The 20699-nt window shown below is 35.1% G+C and overlaps 1 protein-coding gene across 3 annotated transcripts in view; it reads left to right on the top strand.

Moving 5' to 3' along the window:
* Positions 1–19964, top strand: part of FRMD6 (FERM domain containing 6) — a 234199-nt gene extending 214235 nt beyond the window's left edge. For all 3 annotated transcript variants that reach the window (XM_074213353.1, XM_074213351.1, XM_074213352.1), the window contains 5 exons: positions 169–343; positions 5019–5354; positions 6116–6247; positions 13131–13222; positions 17295–19964. In XM_074213353.1, the coding sequence (XP_074069454.1) occupies positions 169–343; positions 5019–5354; positions 6116–6247; positions 13131–13222; positions 17295–17579 (1020 nt within the window). In that variant the 3' untranslated portion in view covers positions 17580–19964. The remainder of the gene's footprint in view (positions 1–168; positions 344–5018; positions 5355–6115; positions 6248–13130; positions 13223–17294) is intronic.
* Positions 19965–20699: the final 735 nt, after the last annotated feature.

The raw sequence follows: 20699 nt of genomic DNA, 5'->3' as shown, positions 1-20699 counted from the left end.
TTTTTATTCATATATATATATATAATAAGTTACTTTGGATATGTATATTATATGTGTATGTTCTGAGTGCTATGGGGGTAAGAGGAATTTAGTTAACATTTAAACTACATCACATTAAAGAGTTCACACTGAATTTCTGGGTTTGTTTTTGTTTTTTGCTTAACACAGGGTAAGAAATTTGAGATTTTGCCAGATGGATTGCCATCAGCCAGGAAGCTTATATACTATACTGGATGCCCTATGCGTTCTAGACATCTCTTAGAATTACTCAGCAGTAGTCATCGTCTCTACATGAACTTGCAACCCGTTCTCCGTCATATTAGAAAGCTTGAAGAGAATGAAGGTATTTAAAGACTTATGGCAATTGAAATGTATGATTCCAAAAACAAAGATTTCCATAACCTGATTCCCTAAATCTCTTTATGAAAAATCAGGGTATTTGAGATTTTGGTTCCTGAGTGGTTAGCGACTTCTGATAATGAATGACTAGAGACTATTCTTTTGATTCTAGTCATATGATTAGATGATTAAAATAACCATTATCCATTCCTTGAAGACATTTGTGGATGCCTAGTTAACTATTCAGAAGTTCAACAGGCAATGTGATATAACCAAAAAAAAACAACTCATTGTCTCTGAAAAGTTAGATATAACTTCTCTCTAAATTGATAAATTTCTTCAAATTTCAAATGATAAGATTTAGAAAGATGACTTCTTCCAGTTCTCAATGTTTGACTATAATAAACATATTATGCATGATTGAAGCTAAGACAGCAATTTCCACTTTTAAAGAAATTATATTTTACCATTTTTTCTTGAATTAATAACACTCTTATCACTAAAGAAGGTACTATATGTCATAAAATTATTTTCTAAATCCATGTGAATTACATATACTTTCAGGAATTTCATAGTACTCCTCAAGCTGATTGGCAGATACCACAAGATTTGGGGGGGGGGGTTAGGGGGTTTTTTTTGCAAGGCAAATGGGGTTAAGTGGCTTGCCCAAGGCCACACAGCTAATCTCATTATAGAAAAGGGTAAAAACATCACTTGTACAAAAATATTTATAGCAGCACTGTTTGTAGGCAAAAAATTGGAAATTAAGCGAACGTCCTTCAATTGGGGAAACGGCTTAACAAACTGCTAGGTAAGTATGTCATAGAACACTATAGTTCTATTAGAAACCAGGAGGGATGGGAATTCAGGGAAGCACTGAGCTAGATGAGCAGAACCAGAAAAACATTTTACACCCTAACAGCAACATGGGGGTAATGATCATCCTTGCTCATTCCATCAGTGTATCAACCAGGGACAATTTTGGGCTATCTGCAATGGAGAGTATCATCTGTATCCAGAGAAAGAATTATGCACTTCATACAAAGACCAAAGGCTATTCAAATTAGAAAAAAAAAGTTATCTTATTATGTAATTTTACTATCTCATTTAGAAATGTGTAGGGGCAGCTAGGTGCCTTAGTGGATAGAGCACTGGCCCTGGAGTCAGGAGTACCTGAGTTCAAATGCAGCCTCAGACACTTAATAATAATTACCTAGCTGTGTGGCCTTGGGCAAGCCACTTAACCCCATTGCCTTGCAAAAACTAGAAAAAAAAAGAAGAAGAAGAAGAAGAAATGTGTATCATCACATTCAACTGAGATCAATATATAACATGGAGCCAATGTAAAGACTAACAGAATGTCTTCTGTGGGGGTGGAGGAGGGAAGCAAGAACGAGGGAAAAATTGTAAAACTCAAAATCTTTCTAAAAAAATGTATCTCAGTCTTTTAAATAACATGCAATTTGGAGTTTTCTGTTATAAATAATGCCTAGAACTTTGCCAGTGTCAACTAATCTAAGATAAAGAACACAAGCATATGTTAGACACCCATTTTTCTGTAAGAATCAATTCTCAAGGTAGGTCAGAGCCAAGATGGTGGCAGTAGAACAGCTTCTCTTAAGAACTCTAAGATATTTCAAAAATCTTAAAATTATGACTCTAACTAAAGACAGAACCCACAGAAAGATCCAGTGAGGCAGTTCTCCAGCCCAAGGTAACATGGAAAATAGTGGGAAGGCTCTGTTCCATAGGGTTGGAGGGGCAGCAGTACACCAGAGCAAAGGAGTTTCAGCCTTCCAGGAACAGCCCCAGAGTGCCTGGGTCCCTGGAAGCTCCAGCCCCCGGCAGCAGAAGCAGTTTCCTGACCTGCCACCCCAGAGAACACCAAATACAACTTGGAAGATCAGTAGGGAGACCTCTGCCAGAGTGAGCATGAAGCCCAGGACAGAGTGGTCCTCCTTAGGGTGTCCATGGCCTTCAGCACAACCCAGATCCCAGGAAACAGAAGGAGGCCTGTGGAGCCACCCAGCAGGAGTTACCCAGCAGCAGCTCCCTGATTCCTCAGTCCATGGAAGGTAAGGGAGTGGAGGGAGACTGCCGAGGTCTGTCCTCTGTCCCTGGGTCAGAGCTCTGAGGCTTTGACCACATTCAGACCCTGGTCGCAGTCTGGGGTCCCAGAGACCTGAGCTTGTGACCATTCAAAAGACCAGGATGGCAGTCAGAGCCTCACATATTTAGGTCCTTGTGGGGGTGTCCCAATAATACTCAGAAGCTCAGGAAGCACCCCAAAACCAGGCATAGGCTGGAGAAATGAGTTAACAGAAAAAAAAAAGAACCTGACCATAGACAATTACCTTGGTCCCATGGAGGACCAAAATATACAATCTGAAGATGAGAAAGTCCAAACTTCTGCATCTAAAGACTCCAAGAAATATAAAAGTTGGGCTCAGGCTATGACAAAGCTCAAAAAAGATTTTGAAAATCAAGGTAAGGGAGGTAGAAAAATTGAGAAAAGAAATGAGAGATGTAGGAATACATGGAAAAGAAGTCAGCTTTGTCAAGGAGATCAAAAAAAAGGGCTGAAGAAAATAACATATTAAAAACCAGTTTAGGTCAAATGGATAAAACAGTTCAAAAAGTTATTGAGGAGAAAAATGCTTTAAAAAGCAGAATTGGCCAGGTGGAAAAGGAGATAAGAAAGCTCTCTGAGGAAAACAAATCCTTCAGATGTAGAATGGAGTTAAAGGAAGTTTGATGACTTTGTGAGGAATCAAGACACAATAATTCAACACCAAAAGAAAGAAAAACTGGAAGAAAATGTGAAATATCTCATTGAAAAAACAACCAATCTGGAAAATAGATCCAGGAGAGATTAATTTGGTCTACCTGAAAGTCATGATCAGGAAAAGAGCCTTGACCTCATTTTAAAAGAATTTCTATAGGAAAATTGCCCTGATATCCTAGGTATCTAGGCATAAAATAGAATCTGAGAGAATCCACTGATCTGCCCCAGAAAGAGATCCAAAAAAACCAACCCCCAGGAATATTATAGCCAAGTTCCAGCACTCCCAAGTCAAAGATAAAATATTATAAGCAGCCAGAAGGAAACAATTCAAATATTGTGGATCTCTCAGGACTTAGCAGCATCCACTTTGAGGGCTCATGGGGCCTGGAATATGATATTCTGGGACACAAAAGAGCTTGGAATGCAACCAAAAATCAACTACCCATCAAAACCAAACATCCTGTTCCAAGGAAAAAGATAGGCTTTCAATGAAACAGAGGAATTTCAAATGTTCTTGTTGAAATGGCCAGAGCTGCACTGAAAGTTTGAAAGTTTGATCTTCAAGTACAGGACTCCGATGAAGCATAGAGAGGGTGGACAAGAAGGGTAAATTATGAGGCACTTAATGATGATGTAATGATGATGTATTCCTGCATGGAAAGATGATACTGATAATACACATATGAACCTTCTCTATTAATAGAGCAGATAGAAGGATCTTTTATAGATGAGGCACAGGAGAGAGCTGAATTTGAAGATATATTGTAAAAATGGAGTCAGTGGGTGAAAGGGAAATGTACTGGAACTAAGAGAAAGGAGAGGTAGAATAGGCTAAAGATGCTCATGTAAAATATATTTCATGTAGCTTTTGCCATGGTATAGAAGGGGGAAGGTGAGGAGGAATAAGGGAGCCTTCATTCTCATCAGAAATGACTCAGAGAGAAAACAACATAGACATCTAGAACAAAAAGGAGAGAAGGGGAACTGGGGGAGAGGAGGGGAAATGTGTGCAATAGAGGGGAGGGTAGATCATAGGAGAAGATAGATATAACATGTTTTCTTTTTTTACTTTTTTTGCAAGGGGGCTGGATTGGGTCGCCTGCCTGGGACTGGGTCTCTGGGGTGGGATGTAGGCTTGGGGCTCTTGACCCCAGGGCCAGTGCTCTGTCCACTATACCACTTGGCTGCCCCACAGCACATTTTTGAAGAGGGACAGAGTGAAAGGAGAGAGAAAATATAACTGATCCAGGATAAAGATCTGATTGCTGCCTTCCTGATCAGATCTTTTCAAGCTTTGTCTTAGTTTTAACTCTTAGCATCTCCATTCTGAGCTTGCCCCTGGTTTTTAACTTCAGCAAGTTATTGTAGACCTCAGCCACTGTTAGTTTAATGGAAGGTTATGCTATCTGTTTTGCTTATACAGCTATAGCCTTCAGACAAGACTAGACTGAGATCCTTCTCCAAGATTGGAGGACTAAGCCTCAGGCCAGCAAAAGCTCCCTCCTTACCATGTTCTACCATTGCTAGGCACAATTGTTCTCTTTAATCTGAACTAGATCTTCGATCTAGCTCTCAAACAACAAAGCTGCCTATTAGCTTCTAGCCCTGCCCCTTCCTTCATTATGTATCTCTGTACCTCTATTTTACTTAATAATAAACTTGATTTTGCCTAGTATGCTACTCCAGGCTCCCATTCAGTATGCTATAAAACTATACTTGGTACCCTCCTAAACAGATCTAATTCCCAATGTCTGCAGACTTTCATCTGTCTCCCTGAACCAACCCGGCATCTAAGTTATCACAAAATCTCTTATTAAGGTATTATAATATTTATAGGCAAGTTCTATTCGTGTTTTAATTAAGGGTAATAACAGATTTGTCACTTACCTTATAGAAAAGAAGCAGTATAGAGAGTCATACATCAGTGACAACCTAGAGCTCGACATGGATCACTTGGAAAAAAGATCCCAGGCAAGCGGAAGCAGTACAGGCAGCATGAAGCACAAACACTTCTCTCGCCATTCTGCCACCAGCCACAGCAGCTCCCAAACATCAGGCATTGAAACTGACACCAAAATAAGAGACACAGGACCAGAAGACAGCTTCTTAGGCAGTGCTATCTACCACAGATTAAAGACCTGCAGCTCCATGACCAGCCATGATAGCTCCCACACCTCTGGGGTGGAAAGTGGTGGGAAGGACAGGCTGGACGATGACTCACAGGATGATGGTAATTTACCCTAATGGACAGTAATCAGCATTACTTTCACTTCACTATCCTATTTTTTTCTGTCCTAGTTTTACTCTATAATTTATACTCCTTGATAGATGTTTGTGGACATGCCAAACAGTGACTTCCCCCTCCCTAACAATTCATGAATATGTGCAGAAGTTTCTGCTTTCTGTGATAACTCTTATTTTTTATATTTGGAACATTCTATTTATGAGTAAAATTAATGATTTCATATTTGTATAAGACTTAAAATTTACAAAGTATTTTCATGTAACCATCTAAGCATACATAATACCTAGATACCACTGACCTTCATAATATCCTCTTAGAATGCAGAAAGTATTGTTTTAATAAAAGTGATCCTCACAACAGTTCTGTGGTAGGCAAGGCAAATAGTATTAATCCTGTTTTGCATTATGAAAAAAAACTGAAGAAGGACTTTTAGGGAAGTAATGGTAGATGACTTAGAAACTTAGCAACTATTTAACATGGTAGTTAGATAAGTTAGATAAGTTACCTAAATAATTAGATAAGTTACCTAAAACATTTGTACCTTCATTTCTTTTTCTGTCAGATGAACAAGATGATATCGATATTGAAACATACAGAATTTGTGAAAACTAATGTATACAAATAAGAATAGCTATAAATTTTCCTTTCAAATATTATCATATGACTTTTCTCAAAATGTGTATATGACACTCTCCTGCATTAGCATCCATAACATAAGTAAATGTTATTTTCCTCTTCTAAATTAGAAATAGAAATGCTGGTTGATGACCCCAGAGAACTAGAGCAAATAAATGAAGAAACTGTAGAGGTCAGCCCAGACATGTGTATCTACATCACTGAGGACATGCTGATGTCACAGAAGATTAATGGCTATTCAGGTAACTATCATGGGAAAATTCGTCACATTGTTCTCAATTAAAGCATCTACTTACTTGGGATACAGATGCAAATGTCTAGAAATAGAAAATAGTGGAAATAGAAGTCATTGAAGATGTAGCCAAAGTTTAATTTTCTTATGGAAGGCAACTATACTTTTGGCTATAAGATTTCCTCATATTTCAGTCACTGTGAAAATAATTGTTGTAGAAATACAGAAGTTAGCTATTCTGTTTCTGAATACAAGTTTCTTAGACATTCTATACTTGTTAATCATTTTCAAATGTTGGGCTATGAGAAGTGAAAAACATTTCTAAATGGACCTAAACAGGTATCATTTGGACAAAAATCGTATTAGCTAAGATTGCTTCTCCAGAATTAAAATGTATCTTTCTTTAAAACTTAATGGTGACAGGTCTTGTGACTCTTCGTGCCTTCCCAGAAAGTAATTATGCAGCAAATTTAAAATGATTTTAGCTGGCCAAATCCACAGAAGGCAGACTCTCGAACAAGATAAAATCTTTTATTAAAAACCACTGGAGAACTCTTAACACTATTTGCTGCTCCTCTTCCGTCCTTAGTTTATCCATAATAAGAGTATAAGCTAACTTTTAGACTTGTACCAGACCCAACCCTAAAATCTTTTTGCTGCAGTAACTTCCAAAAGGGTATATTTTACCCTCCCTCAATATACAAGAAATAGCAGATACTAACTCTATAAGTAATATGAAGAAAACAAAAATAGGAAAAAATCAGGAAAAGTTATCAGCATGGGCAGCTGCATCCAGTCCTAAGAAAGGGAGACTAGAACCCAGTGTGCAGTTAGTCCTGTCCTCTGAATTTACTTAGGATAGGTACCTAAACCAGCAAACTTGATATCCCCCAATGAAGAAAGGCTTACAGACTAACCCTTGAAGATCTATGAAAAAGGGCAGTTGGAAATGATTATATGTTGCTGAGAATTAAGAGCTTTCAATGTAGAATTTCAAAATTTTTTGAAACCCCCAAAATGCTGAATATTTGAGTAGAGATTAAAAAAATGAAAAAACTTTAAAAGAACATAGGAATTTTGTAAATGCCAAAAAAGGCAAGATACTCTGACATAACTTTAAGACCATAAGTCTTCCAAAAGAACATGTCAAATCAAAAACCTTTAATTAAATATAACAGGATATATTACAAGAAAATGCTTTAGATTTTCTGAATGTCTTAAAGCATCAATTGAAAGAATATACATAACTACCACCAGAAAAAACATCCTGCACTTAAAATTCCAAGACATATAGTGCTTAAATTTAATCATTTCTTCTATATTGACATTTTATTTTTCCAATTACATACTTTGGTAATTTTTCAATATTCATCCATTTGCAAATTTATAAGTTACACATTTTTCTACCACCCTCCCCTTGATGGTAAACAATCTGGTAAAAATTGTACATGTACATTTAGATTTAACATATTTACATAATAGTCATTTTGTGTAAGAAGAATTATGACTAAAGGAAAAAGAAAGAAGACCATGAAAAAGGAAGGAAAACCATAAAAGAAGTTTATAAACAATGTGAAAACAGTTACAAATAAAGCCTCAAAGAAAAATGAACCAGCAAAGAATTCCTGGAAAAGTTAAGGAAAGTGTTGAATGGTGAAGGGAAAGAAGCAAGAATAATGCAAGAAAATTATGAAAGGAACATTAAATTTAGTTTAAAGAGGCATAAAAAATATTGAATAAAATAAAACATTAAACAGAATTGGGGGTTGCTAGGTGGTACAGTGGATAGAGCATCAGCCTTAGAGTCAGGAGTACCTAAATTCAAATCCAGCCTCTAATAATTACCTAGCTGTATGGCCTTGGGCAAGCCACTTAACCCCATTTGCCTTGCCAAACAAACAAACAAACAGAATTGACCTAATGGTAAAAAAAGGCACAATAGTTCAATGAAGAAATAACTCCTTAAAAATTAGAATTGCATCCAGGAAGGAGGAGAGAAAAGGAAACCACAATTCTATTACAGTCTCTACACCACTCAGCTAAATCTTTCTGCCAAAAAAGGATGGCAAATATTGTGACTCCATTAGACTACATGCTCCTTGAGGTCAGGGAAACTTTCTTTTTCAAACTCTGTGTATCTCTCAGCTCAGTGCCATAATAGCTACTTAATAAATGTTTTTTTGAATTGAATTGAGTTGATTGAATTCATCAGTCATCCCTAACCCTTCCCCTTCAAGAGTATCTCTTTCCTTCACCCCTTCTAGCTTTCCTTACTCATTTTTGCTACCTAACACTATAAATGGATTCCACCTGGAGATTGAACCCCTAGGGAAGAAGAGAACCAACTTGAACTCAATTCAATGAGTCACACTTTCCTAGCCCCTCCCCATTTCAAACATTCTGAACCTTAACTACTCCTTCCTTATACTCACCCCTTCCACTATGTTCTCTTATTGCCTAATCCATAGGTAACAAATTTGCTTTCATCTTAAAACTTATTTTTCTTTTCCTCTTGTTTTTTTTTTTGTTTTTTTTTTTTGCATTTGCTTAGACACAGTTGTCTTCTCTTGACTCTCTTGCTCCCTTATTTTCCTTCTGAGTATGTCTTGACAAAACTCAGCTCTGGATTATTCTCACTGTCCCCTGCTTTTGTTCCTACCTACACATATGCTGCTCAAGAATACTAGAGAAAGAACATTGTATACCCTAACGGCAACATGGGGGTGATGATCAACCTTAATGGACTTGCTCATTCCATCAGTCAGGCACAATTTGGGGGTATATGCAATGGAGAATACCATCTGTATCCAGAGAAAGAATTGTGGAGTTTGAACAAAGACCTTTAATGCCTTTAATTTTTAAAAAACTTATCTTATTATGTCATTTTGCTATCTCGTATACTTTTTTTTCCCCTTAAGGATATGATTTTTCTCTCATAACATTCAACTTAAATCATTGTATACCATGGAAATAATGTAAAGACAGACTGACTTCTGGTGGGGGGGAGATACTCAATTGGGGGAAAAATTGTAAAACTGTAAAATTCAAAACAAATTTATTTAATAAAAAGAATGCTGTAGAAAAAAAATGAAACTCATAGTGTTTAGATTCACCACAGATTTGTTATATATTTCAACTAGACCCTGCAGCAAGACAATCATCCCTAATTGACTCATTGTCCCACTTAACACAGTGGCTTTTCCAAACCTTTCGATCCTCCTTAAATTTCATAGATTCCTATCCTCTTACCCTCTTAACTTGTCTCATATTTCACTGGAAAAAATTGAGACCATTTGCTTCCTTTTTCCCCTTTGTCTCAACTCACATGTCCCAGATACCTTCTGCTATTATCTTTTTCTTCACATGAGTTAGCCCTTCTTGATAAATCACATTCCTCTGTATATGCCTAAATTATCACTTTCCATTCTGCCTTCTCTTGTGTTTTGCCTCCCCCCACATTATCAAACCCAATTCCTACCTGAGTTGGCTACTTTCCTACTACCTACAGACATGCCTATGACTCTTTGATCCTTAGAAAGTTCTCAATTCGTTCATCTTCACAAACTATTACCCCGTATTTTGTTTTTGTAGCTAATCTACATATGATGCCTTATTTCCTTTCCTCTCACTATCTTCTTAACTATCTAGTGTGGTTTCCTATCATCTTTCAACTGAAGCAGTTCACTTCAAAATTACCAATGATCTGTTAATTGACAAAACATGACTTCTTCTTAGACTTTACCCTTCATCACAGCAGACTTTGACACCAAATCACTCTTCTTATTGATACACCCTTCTCACCAGCTACTTATCTTACTGCTCCTTCTCAAAATTCAGGGCTCTGTCCTGATTGATTTTTATCATCCCCCCAATACCATTTTTCTTTGATCTTATCAACTCCCAGTATTCAGCTACCATTTCTATACTGATGATTCTTGGAACTCCCTATCCAGTCTAAATCTTCCTCCATTCTCACATTCCAACTACCTCAATAATCTTGAACTGGATGTCCCATAAACATTTTAAACTCAGTGTGTCCAAAACTGAACTAATTAGCTTTCCTCAAAGACCTTCCTCTGTTCCCAGCTTCCATATTGATCTTGAAGTCACCTAGTCATCCTCGTTTACAACCTACATGGCAAACATTTTTACTGGGGTGGGGTGGGGGTGGAGGTGGAGTACTGAATATATCTCATACCCGTACTAATTTGATTATGAGAAGTATTTTTTGTTTCTTTTTTATTGATGCCTTTTATATCTATATCAATCATTTTTTAAAATTATTTTTATTAAATATATTATTTGAGTTTTACAATTTTCCCCCAATCTTGCTTCCCTCCCCCCACCCCACAGATAGCACTCTGTCAGTCTTTACTTTGTTTCCATGTTATACCTTGATCCAAATTGGGTGTGATGAGAGAGAAATCATATCCTTAAAGAGAACAGAATTCTCAGAGGTAACAAGATCAGACAATAAGATATCTGTTTGTTTTTTTTTCTAAATTAAAGGGAATAGTCCTTGTACTTTGTTCAAACTCCACAGTTCCTTTTCTGGATACAGATGGTACTCTCCTTTGCAGACAGCCCAAAATTGTTCCCAATTGTTGCACTGATGGAATGAACAAGTCCTTCAAGGTTGAACATCACTCCCATGTTGTTGTTAGGGTGTACAGTGTTTTTCTGGTTCTGCTCATCTCACTCAGCATCAGTTCATGCATATCCCTCCAGGTTTCCCTGAAATCCCGTCCCTCATGGTTTCTAATAGAACAATAGTGTTCCATGACATACATATACCACAGTTTGCTCAGCCATTCCCCAATTGAAGGACATTTACTGGATTTCCAATTGTTTGCCACCACAAACAGGGCTGCTATAAATATTTTTGTACAAGTAATGTTTTTACCCTTTTTCCTCATCTCTTCAGGGTATAGACCCAGGAGTGGTATTGCTGGGTCAAAGGGTATGCACATTTTTGTTGCCCTTTGGGCATAGTTCCAAATAGCTCTCCAGAAGGGTTGGATGAGTTCACAGCTCCACCAACAGTGTAATAGTGTCCCAGATTTCCCACATCCCTTCCAACAATGATCATTATCCAATCTGAGAGGTGTGAGGTAGTACCTCAGAGAAGCTTTAATTTGCATTTCTCTAATAATTAATGATTTAGAGCATTTTTTCATATGGCTATGGATTGCTTTGATCTCCTCATCTGTAAATTGCCTTTGCATCTCCTTTGACCATTTGTCAATTGGGGAATGGCTTTTTGTTTTAAAAATGTGACTCAGTTCTCTGTATATTTTATAAATGAGTCCTTTGTCAGAATCATTAGTTGTAAAGATTGTTTCCAAATTTACTACATTTCTTTTCATCTTGATTACATTGGTTTTATCTGTGCAGAAGCTTCTAATTTAATGTAATCGAAATCATCTAATTGGTTTTTGCTGATGTTCTCCCAACTCTTCCTTAGTCATAAACTGTTCCCCTTTCCTTAGATCTGACAGGTAGACTAGTCCTTGATCTTCTAATTTGCTTATAGTATTGTTTTTTATGTCTATGTCCTGTAACCATTTGGATCTTATCTTGGTAAAGGGTGTGAGGTGTTGGTCTAATCTAAGTTTCTTCCATACTAACTTCCAATTATCCAAGCAGTTTTTATCAAAGAGGGAGTTTTTTATCCCAATGGCCAGACTCTTTGGGTTTATCAAACAGCAGATTACTATAATCATCTCCTGCTTTTACACCTAGTCTATTCCACTGGTCCACCACTCTATTTCTTAGCCAATACCAAACAGTTTTGATGACTGATGCTTTATAATATAATTTTAAATCGGGTAGTGCTAAGCCACCTTCGTTTGCACTTTTTTTCATTAAGCTCCTGGCAATTCTTGACTTTTTATTTCTCCATATGAATTTACTTACAATTTTTTCTAACTCATTAAAGTAATTTTTTGGAATTTTGATTGGTAGAGCACTAAACAGATAGTTTAGTTTTGGTAGAATTGTCATTTTTATTATATTAGCTCTACCTATCCATGAGCAGTTGTATATCAATCATTTTTAATTCCCACTTCCACCCTCATTGCTATTCAACTCTTTTGTCACAAAGAAAAGAATTTAAGCAAGATCAGTTAATGGAATGACCTAGTTTGCTAGCATATGTACATCATTCTACATCTGTATTCCCACCTCACCTGAGAAGTCTGATATATGTCATTCTATGTTCCCCAAGAGCAAGATTTGTCATATTTTATTAGAGTTGGGCTGCCTTTCTATTATTATTTTTGTCTTTTATTTTATTCATTTTATATAATGTTCTGCTTTTTCTTCCTTTGCTGTGCAAAGTTTCCAAATTGTTCTGAATTTCTTAATTGTCTCCTGTACCACACCTCATGTATCACAATTTATCCATTCCCCAATCATGAATTACTCATGTCCATTGTAGCTTATTTCTTCAAAAATTTTCAATGAAATTTTTACTTTCGGACTATTCTCCTGGTTTTGAAAAGTCTTGGCACTGCTATCCCTGCATCTATGATTTATGAAATTAGGAGTATCAGTGGGGCAGTCCTACTAAGGAAAAAACCCAAGAAAATACCATGCTCTTTCTACAAACATATGTATAGTTATACCTAATAGTTTATATGTTAAACCTTATATGCCCTTTAATGTTTTTGTTACTAATTTTGCAATATTCTAATATATCCTATGCTTTTCTGAGAAGTCACCTTCAAATTCTCTTAGCCTTTCTCTTCATCTTAAAGTTTATGATTATCTCTTGCCTCATTTAAAACATTTATCACCTATTTTGTAGATTTATCCTTTTTGTATAGTATTTTCTGTTAAGAAAAATACCTATTGAGTAAGTTAATAAATTTGTTTTTTTATATTTTCTCCAGGACTTATTGTAAAGGAAATCAGTTCTTCCACATCTAGCTCTTCAGAAACAGTAGTCAAACTTCATGGCCAAAGCACTGATTCACTACCACAGGTTTGTGATCAAATGATAATTATAAAGTAGGTCTTCAAAGTATAGCAACTAAGGAAATTACCCCTCAAGAAACTGATCTTATACACATTTTCTGTTTTTACATTTGGAACGGTTTCATTCTTTTTTTTGTTTGAGCTTTTTTTTTTTTACCTTGAAATACCTATTTATTCTCCAATTTTCCTATTGCCCATATCAAAGGGAAGAAACCTGTGACCTAAGGTCCTGAATTTATATATAGTTTTGTGTCAATATTATTATGATTGTTAATAATGAAACATCCCCAGGGGCAGCTAGGTGGTGCAGTGGATAAAGCACTTGCCCTGGAGTCAGGAGTACCTGAGTTCAAATCCGGCCTCAGACACTTAATAATTACCTAGCTGTGTGGCCTTGGGCAAGCCACTTAACCCCGTTTGCCTTGCAAAAGTCCTAAAAAAAATTAAATAAATAAAATAAATGAAACATCCCAGAGAATTATTTCTCTGGGATCTATTCTAGTTCATTTTGAAGAATTGTGAATAGTAACATCAGATATCTCAATTCAAAAATTTTTTCTCCTTTTTTCTTATTCTTCATACCAGTTAATTGACAATACTATGTCTTTTTTCCTTTTTTATATTAATACATATTTATGGAATAAAACAAGTATTCCAGTAACAAAAAACAAGAAATGATTTTACATGAAACTGTAAATCATAAGCATAATTTAATATTCCTTTTAACACAGCAAAATTATCATTTACATTTTTTCTTCCACCTACCCTACACTACCCTGAGATGGCTACTATGAGTTACAAATAGAATGACTGTGAGTCTGAATGTGTGTGTGTGTGTGTGTGTGTGTGTATTTTATTCTACAAATATGTATTAATATAAAAAAGGGGAAAAGTTACATTGTAGACTCTCATTGCCTATCTATTGTTTATTGCCCTTTGAAATCCTGACTACCTTCACAATTCTTCAAAACTAACCAGAGTAGCTCCTAGGGAATTAATTCTCTTAGTTGTGTCATGATTCACTCAAAGACATTCTTAAAGTACTATTGCTATTACTGTACTTTACAGAACTTTTGTTCTGCTCATTTTGCTCTTCATTATTTCAACAAATCTTTCCATGTTTTTCTAAGATCTTAAGTTCATCATTTTTTATAGCACATTTTAAATAGTATTCTAGGGTGTTTTTTTAGTTTAGTTTAGTTTTTTTTTTTTTTGCAAGGCAAACGGGGTTAAGTGGCTTGCCCAAGGCCACACAGCTAGGTAATTAATAAGTGTCTGAGACCGGATTTGAACCCAGGTACTCCTGACTCCAGGGCCGGTGCTTTATCCACTACGCCACCTAGCTGCCCCTTAAATAGTATTCTATCAGTATTTTTACCACCACTTGTTCAGAGATTCCCCAATTGATGGGCATTCCTGCAATACATTTATTTGTCCACATAAAAGAGCTGCTATAAACATTTTAGAACATGTAGATTCTTTTTCTTTTTCCCTGATCATATTTGGAAATAGATCTGTTACTGATATTGCTGGATCAAAGAGTATAGATAGTTTAATAACTCTTTAGGCATAATTCTTGATTACTCTCCAAAAGTGTTGGATCATTTCACAATTCCACCAGCAACTAATTAGTGTACCCATTTTTTCTACATCCTCTCCAACATTTGTCACTTTTCCCTTCGATCATTTTTGCCAATCTATGTAATTTTTAAAATTATTTTTATATTTTCAATAAAGTCCTTATAGAATTGTTTTATTTTGCCTTAACTTTAAAGATAAACATCTATATTAATTTGCTTTTTAAATGTGACTCAATTGAACTTATTCTGTAGGTCAGTGACCCTTAATAGAAAAAAAAAAGGTTCCTTAACCCTCACTTAGAAGAACAATCCTCAAACTATTAAAGAATGAATAAAACATTCATTACAAACTTAAAAGGATGACAAGTAGAACTATAGGAAAGTAGATTATTTGATCATGTTCTTGGAACTGGATGGGAAAGGTACAAGTCCTAGTGAGAAGATGGTGGAGAGTGGGGGTAGAGGAGACCATTACAGAGGATTTAGGGAGATGGTAATAGGGAATGAAGTGAAATATATCTGAAGTTTGCCTGAAAGGCCCCTAAGGTAGAAGTTTCAGCATTGAGAGAGTTAAAAGAAGTTTATTATTCTTTTAAAATAACAATTATCTAGGACTTGGAGGTTTGCAAAGTGCTTCCCTCATGACTATCTTGTGTGGTAAATATAGTATAAGTATTATTGTCTTTATTTTACTAAGGAGGAAATAGATTCAGAGAGGTTAAGTGGCTTGCCTAGAGTAATACAATTACTATGTAATAGTTTCCTGATGCCAGGTTCACCAGTCTTGCACTGTTACATTCTATCTCTTGTAGTATGTTTATTAATAATAGTGCAGTAGAGTAGCATCATATGTGCATTTAACTATATGTGCTCTGCAGGAAAAAAAAAAAGAAAAATAATAGTTTAAATAATGCCTGCCATTTCACTCTGAACTTTTACCCCAGAGAAGGCATGAGTTGGAAAAACTAAATCTATAATCACAACTAGGTGTGAAGATGTTTTTATTTATTTTTTTTGGGGGGGGGGGTGCAGTAGATAGAGCAGAAACTCCTCCTGGAGTCAGGAGGATGTGAATTCAGATCCAGTCTTAGGCACATGATAATTACCTAGCTGTGTGACTTTGGGCAAGTCACTTAACCCCACTGCCTTACCCCAAAAAAAGTATTTTTTCCCCTAATAATAAGTTTTCTTGCACATTTAAACTTTTACCTGTTTTTGTTTTCTTCTAGAAGTTTTGGTTCTTACTGGTCTGCATATTAGTAGCTTAGTTGGATGTCTTAGAAAGTAAAATTTGTATTCCATTATTTATGTAGCAATGATTTCAAATTCATTTGCTCTCTAAAATAGTATGCCTTGGGGAGGTAGTTGGCTCAAGTGGATGGGGGCAGCTAGGTGGCACAGTTGATAGTGCACCAGCCCTGGAATCAGGAGGACCTGAGTTCAAATTTGACCTCAGACACATAATAATTACCTAGTTGTGTGACCTTGGGCAAGTCATTTAACCCCACTGCCTTGTAAAAAAGTTAAAATAAAATAAAATAGTATGCCTTCCTTTAAAACTGGGGTGCTTAACCTTTTTTGTGTCATGATCCCTTTGGCAGTCTGGGGGAGCCTCCTTTTCAGAATAATATTATTAAATGCATTTAAACACTACACATAGGATTATAAAGGAAATTAATCATATTAAAATATATATTAAAACATTTTTAATTCAAGTTGACAAACTTTAGGTTAAAAACTCTTCCTTCAAAGATAATCTATCCTCTAACTTGTACAAAACCTAGGTTTGTTGTTACAGTCCAAAGAGAGATAGATATGTACACATACATATATTTGTGTGTGTGTGTGTGTGTGTGTGTGTGTGTGTGTGTGTGTGTGTATTTCTTTCAAAGAGATCTCATTTTAATTGGAGAAACTTACATTTGGAGTAGTAAGGTATAGCCTAATACTGAGTACTAGTTAATCATGACATTAACTGTCCCAGTCTTCATTGTGTTTTTTATTTACATAAGTGTTTAATAACTGCATATGAGTACAAAAAATCTTAATAATTTATATAATTTATTTGAAGTTGTGTTTGCAACACTTGAATTTTTTTTGCCCAGCTAATTTTTTTAGGCCAACAATACTAACATTCATTCCTTTCTCCTTATTACTTGCTGTTTGATCAACAAATCCAAGAAAATATGATTAAACAGCTCCTTTTCCCTGAGTATCCTCCTCTTTATGAATTTACCTAAAACTTATTAAAACTATTTTTATTTGAATTTATTTCTTTATCTCTAACGTTACTTGAGTTAGTGAAATCTGTGACAGTCATTCAGTGTATTTATTCTATTGATGTTTTTGAGAGGTGATTCGTTGATCAATTTTCTCACTTATTATTTTGTAAGATTCCATTTCATTTTCATCATATTTATGTCTTTGCACAGCAAAGAGCATTACACTTTTTATGTCTGATGTCTCATCATTTTCATAATCTGTGGGAATTTTTTGCAGGCTATCTGTCGAAAACCAAAGACTTCTACTGATCGACATAGCTTGAGTCTGGATGACATCAGACTTTACCAAAAAGACTTCTTGCAAATAGCAGATCTGTGTCAGGACACTGCTCAGAGTTACACTTTTGGATGTGGTCATGAACTAGATGAAGAAGGCCTATATTGTAATAGCTGCTTGACTCAGCAATGCATTAGCATCCAAGATACTCTCCCAGTCAAAAGAACAAGCAAATACTTTTCTTTGGATCTCACTCATGATGAAATACCAGAATTTGTGGTTTAAAAAATCATGAGTTCAGCGAGAATGAATGCTGCTTCAAGAGAAAGATTATTCAAGTTGATTCTTCTTGTTTTGTTTCTTATGCCATATTTCTCCTACTTCCTCTCTTATGACCCTCACCCACCATCTCTATCCCACAATGTTTAGTTAGTTCTCTTCCTAATGATGTAAAAGCATATCAAATCTTTGAAAAAAATTGCACTTTACTGCCCACTCAGTGGTTCATGGCAGCAACAGAATTGTGCATGATGACATGAAGTCCATTCAGTTTGTACTGCTCAGTTGGAAAGAAATTCTACTTCATCTTTACATATAGAATATTAGCATTTTTTTCTTAGTTCCCATAAGCACAATACAATTATTTTATTAAGATATGATTGACTTTTGTATAAACATTGTTCTGTTGTGGCTTCTGCCACAATATAGGTACTAGATAGAGGAGTGGTTCTAGCAAGCCAAAGATCTGTGAATATTATAGATATTTGTATCCAAAAAACACAGAGTAAATATCTAGTGGCCTTCTATGTATGTAGTTATGCCTTGTTAAACAAATTGTGGTAGACAGATTTCTATTCAGTAACATGCAATCATAGCTACAAAAATATTCCAGAACTGATTCTAGAACATCCTCAAAAAATCAACTTTTTGCTCAAATCATATGTTTTATGATGTTTACAGATCGAATTTCTGCTTAAAAATTAGGGAAAAAATCAAAAGTGTATGTTTCTTATTTGTTAAATGAACAATGACAAGTCATTCTGATGCCATGATGTTTCTTCAGATTATTTTTAAAATATGCACATGTTATACATACACATATATATATATATATATAAATATATAGCCTTGTATGTGTTTATATGTTATGGAGCTTACAGATTTTTTCACTTAGCATATAGTCAGTGTCAGCCTTTTTTTTTAATACTACTTCAAAACAATAAGTTCTAAACTTATGCAGATTAACATGTTGAGGTTGCACAAGCACAATTTTTCTGTTGTCCCTTTTTATATAGAAAGCTATTTTCATGTATTTTTGAAATGTTTTACCATGAAGAAGATCTATATTAGGGAAAATATTATTACTACCATTAACACAGAGCAAATTTCAAAGTTAACCATGATAAAGTAACAGTTGTGAACTTGCCTCTTTCAAGTAAGGTGAATATGTTGCCAAAACAATGGCAGACAGATTCATAGCACAATGTCTTTTTATTGAGATACTTTTGAATTAATAGCTGTAGCACTGTTTTACTGTATTTTAATATGCCATTTTTCTATCTGGCAGTTTTCTTTAAAAATACATTTATCTATATTCAAATGTATAATTTTATATAGAAGCATGATATTTTTATATAAATGATGTTGTAAGATTAAAAAATAGAGTTGGAGTAAAAACGAACTTGTTTGATATGACCCTGGTATGGGAAACAGTATTACAGAACACTATATGAAAGTGCTCCAGCATTGTTGCGCCTCATGTATTAGTGATCCTTGAGGTTTTACAAGCATGAGGTCAATGTATATGTAGCTTGCATACTTGTCAAATTATTTTAATTGACAACTTAAAAGCAGAAAATACTCTGTATTCATGAAAATATTTGTCCTTATTCAAATGCATTAACCAAAGTTTCAAATATCCTGATTTAAAAAATTATCTGATCTTCTGTTCTCAAGTGGCAGTGTGCAATATGAAAACATTAACAAATATCTGTTTTTCATATGTCATTGAACAACTTATTTTTTCCATAAAGAAGGCTTATGAAATAGACATGGCAGAGGTAAAGTTCTAAAGGACCTTTTATGACAAATTCCATTAATACTTAATATTTGTTTGGACATATTAAAAAATATAACTAGTGATAAAAAGAGAAACTTTTACTTTGCAATCTCTAACCTTTGGTTAGAATCCAGTGTTTAAGTTTCTTCCCACCTCATTGTTTATTAGACTCAACTTCTTTCCAATTGACTTTATAAGTGGTTTTCTTATGCTGATGTTAATCATGACAAAGAAAAACATTTGCTTTTCAGTTCTCTAGTTGTTGACAAACTTCACTTGTTGCAAGGGAAAATGGCATATGGAAAACCCAGCTGGAATATTCTACATTTTTTTGCATTTGAAAATTGTAGTTTAAAAAGTATAAAACTGTTATTTATATTGCATCTGATTTTTTTAAACTCATAATTGGTCAGGATACAGATTTGATTTATCTTGCCTTTTTATATGGACAACATATGTTGGCAACAATGAACTTTATTCATAGTCAAGTTGCAAATCCTTTCTGTGAAAGGATCATCATACCAAGATGATAACATAATTGAATTATTTTGTAACAAAGTTTGTTGTGTACCTTTCATGCTATTATCAGAATTTCAATAAAATATATTTCTTTGCATTTAGACTCTCTTTCTCCTGACTATAATTATTTTTGCCATTGCTTGTAAAAAAATTAAGCATAACATTTTGGTTCATACTCTAATGCAGTAGAGATTACAATAATATAATCAATTTTTCCAATCAAGGATTTCATTAATTAAACTTTTCCCCAAAATCTTCCCTCTTCCAAATATCCCTATTACCACCAACAGCACCATTGTCCTTCCATTTATCCTGTCTTGACAATTTCAATGTCTCCTTCAGTTTCTCACTTTCACTGCCAGATTTTGTCTTCATGTCATTTCTCATGCATCTCCTCTTTACATATAAAATCACTGCCCCAACTCCTCATCTCCATGATCATATATATCAATTACTTTGTCATTTGGAACTCTTCATAACTGGACTTCCTCCTACCTTGCCAGTCTTGTTATATTTTATTCTTTTTCAAGCACTCCACATTCTGATAACACTTCCCTGCTTGGAATAACTCACAGATTCACTACATCTGTCATCCATTCTTTCTTCTGACAGCTGTCAAACCTAAAAATGCTTTATCCCTCAACTCCTCCTCTTGGTTTTATTACTATTTTCTTCAAAACTGACTGAAGTCTTTCCTTTTCCAGGAAGTCTTTTCTGTACCTCTCTCCACTCCCCAACCCCAAAGTTGCTAATTTCTTCTCCTAGATTACAGTTCATTTATTCTGTATTCTGTATGTACTTAATCATTTACATGTTGCCTCTCCCAA

The sequence above is a fragment of the Macrotis lagotis genome, chromosome 1 (genome assembly GCF_037893015.1).
Source record: "Macrotis lagotis isolate mMagLag1 chromosome 1, bilby.v1.9.chrom.fasta, whole genome shotgun sequence".
Taxonomy (NCBI): domain Eukaryota; kingdom Metazoa; phylum Chordata; class Mammalia; order Peramelemorphia; family Peramelidae; genus Macrotis; species Macrotis lagotis.
The sequence above is the reverse complement of the archived record's forward strand: the minus strand, read 5'-3'. Positions and strand labels throughout refer to the sequence as shown.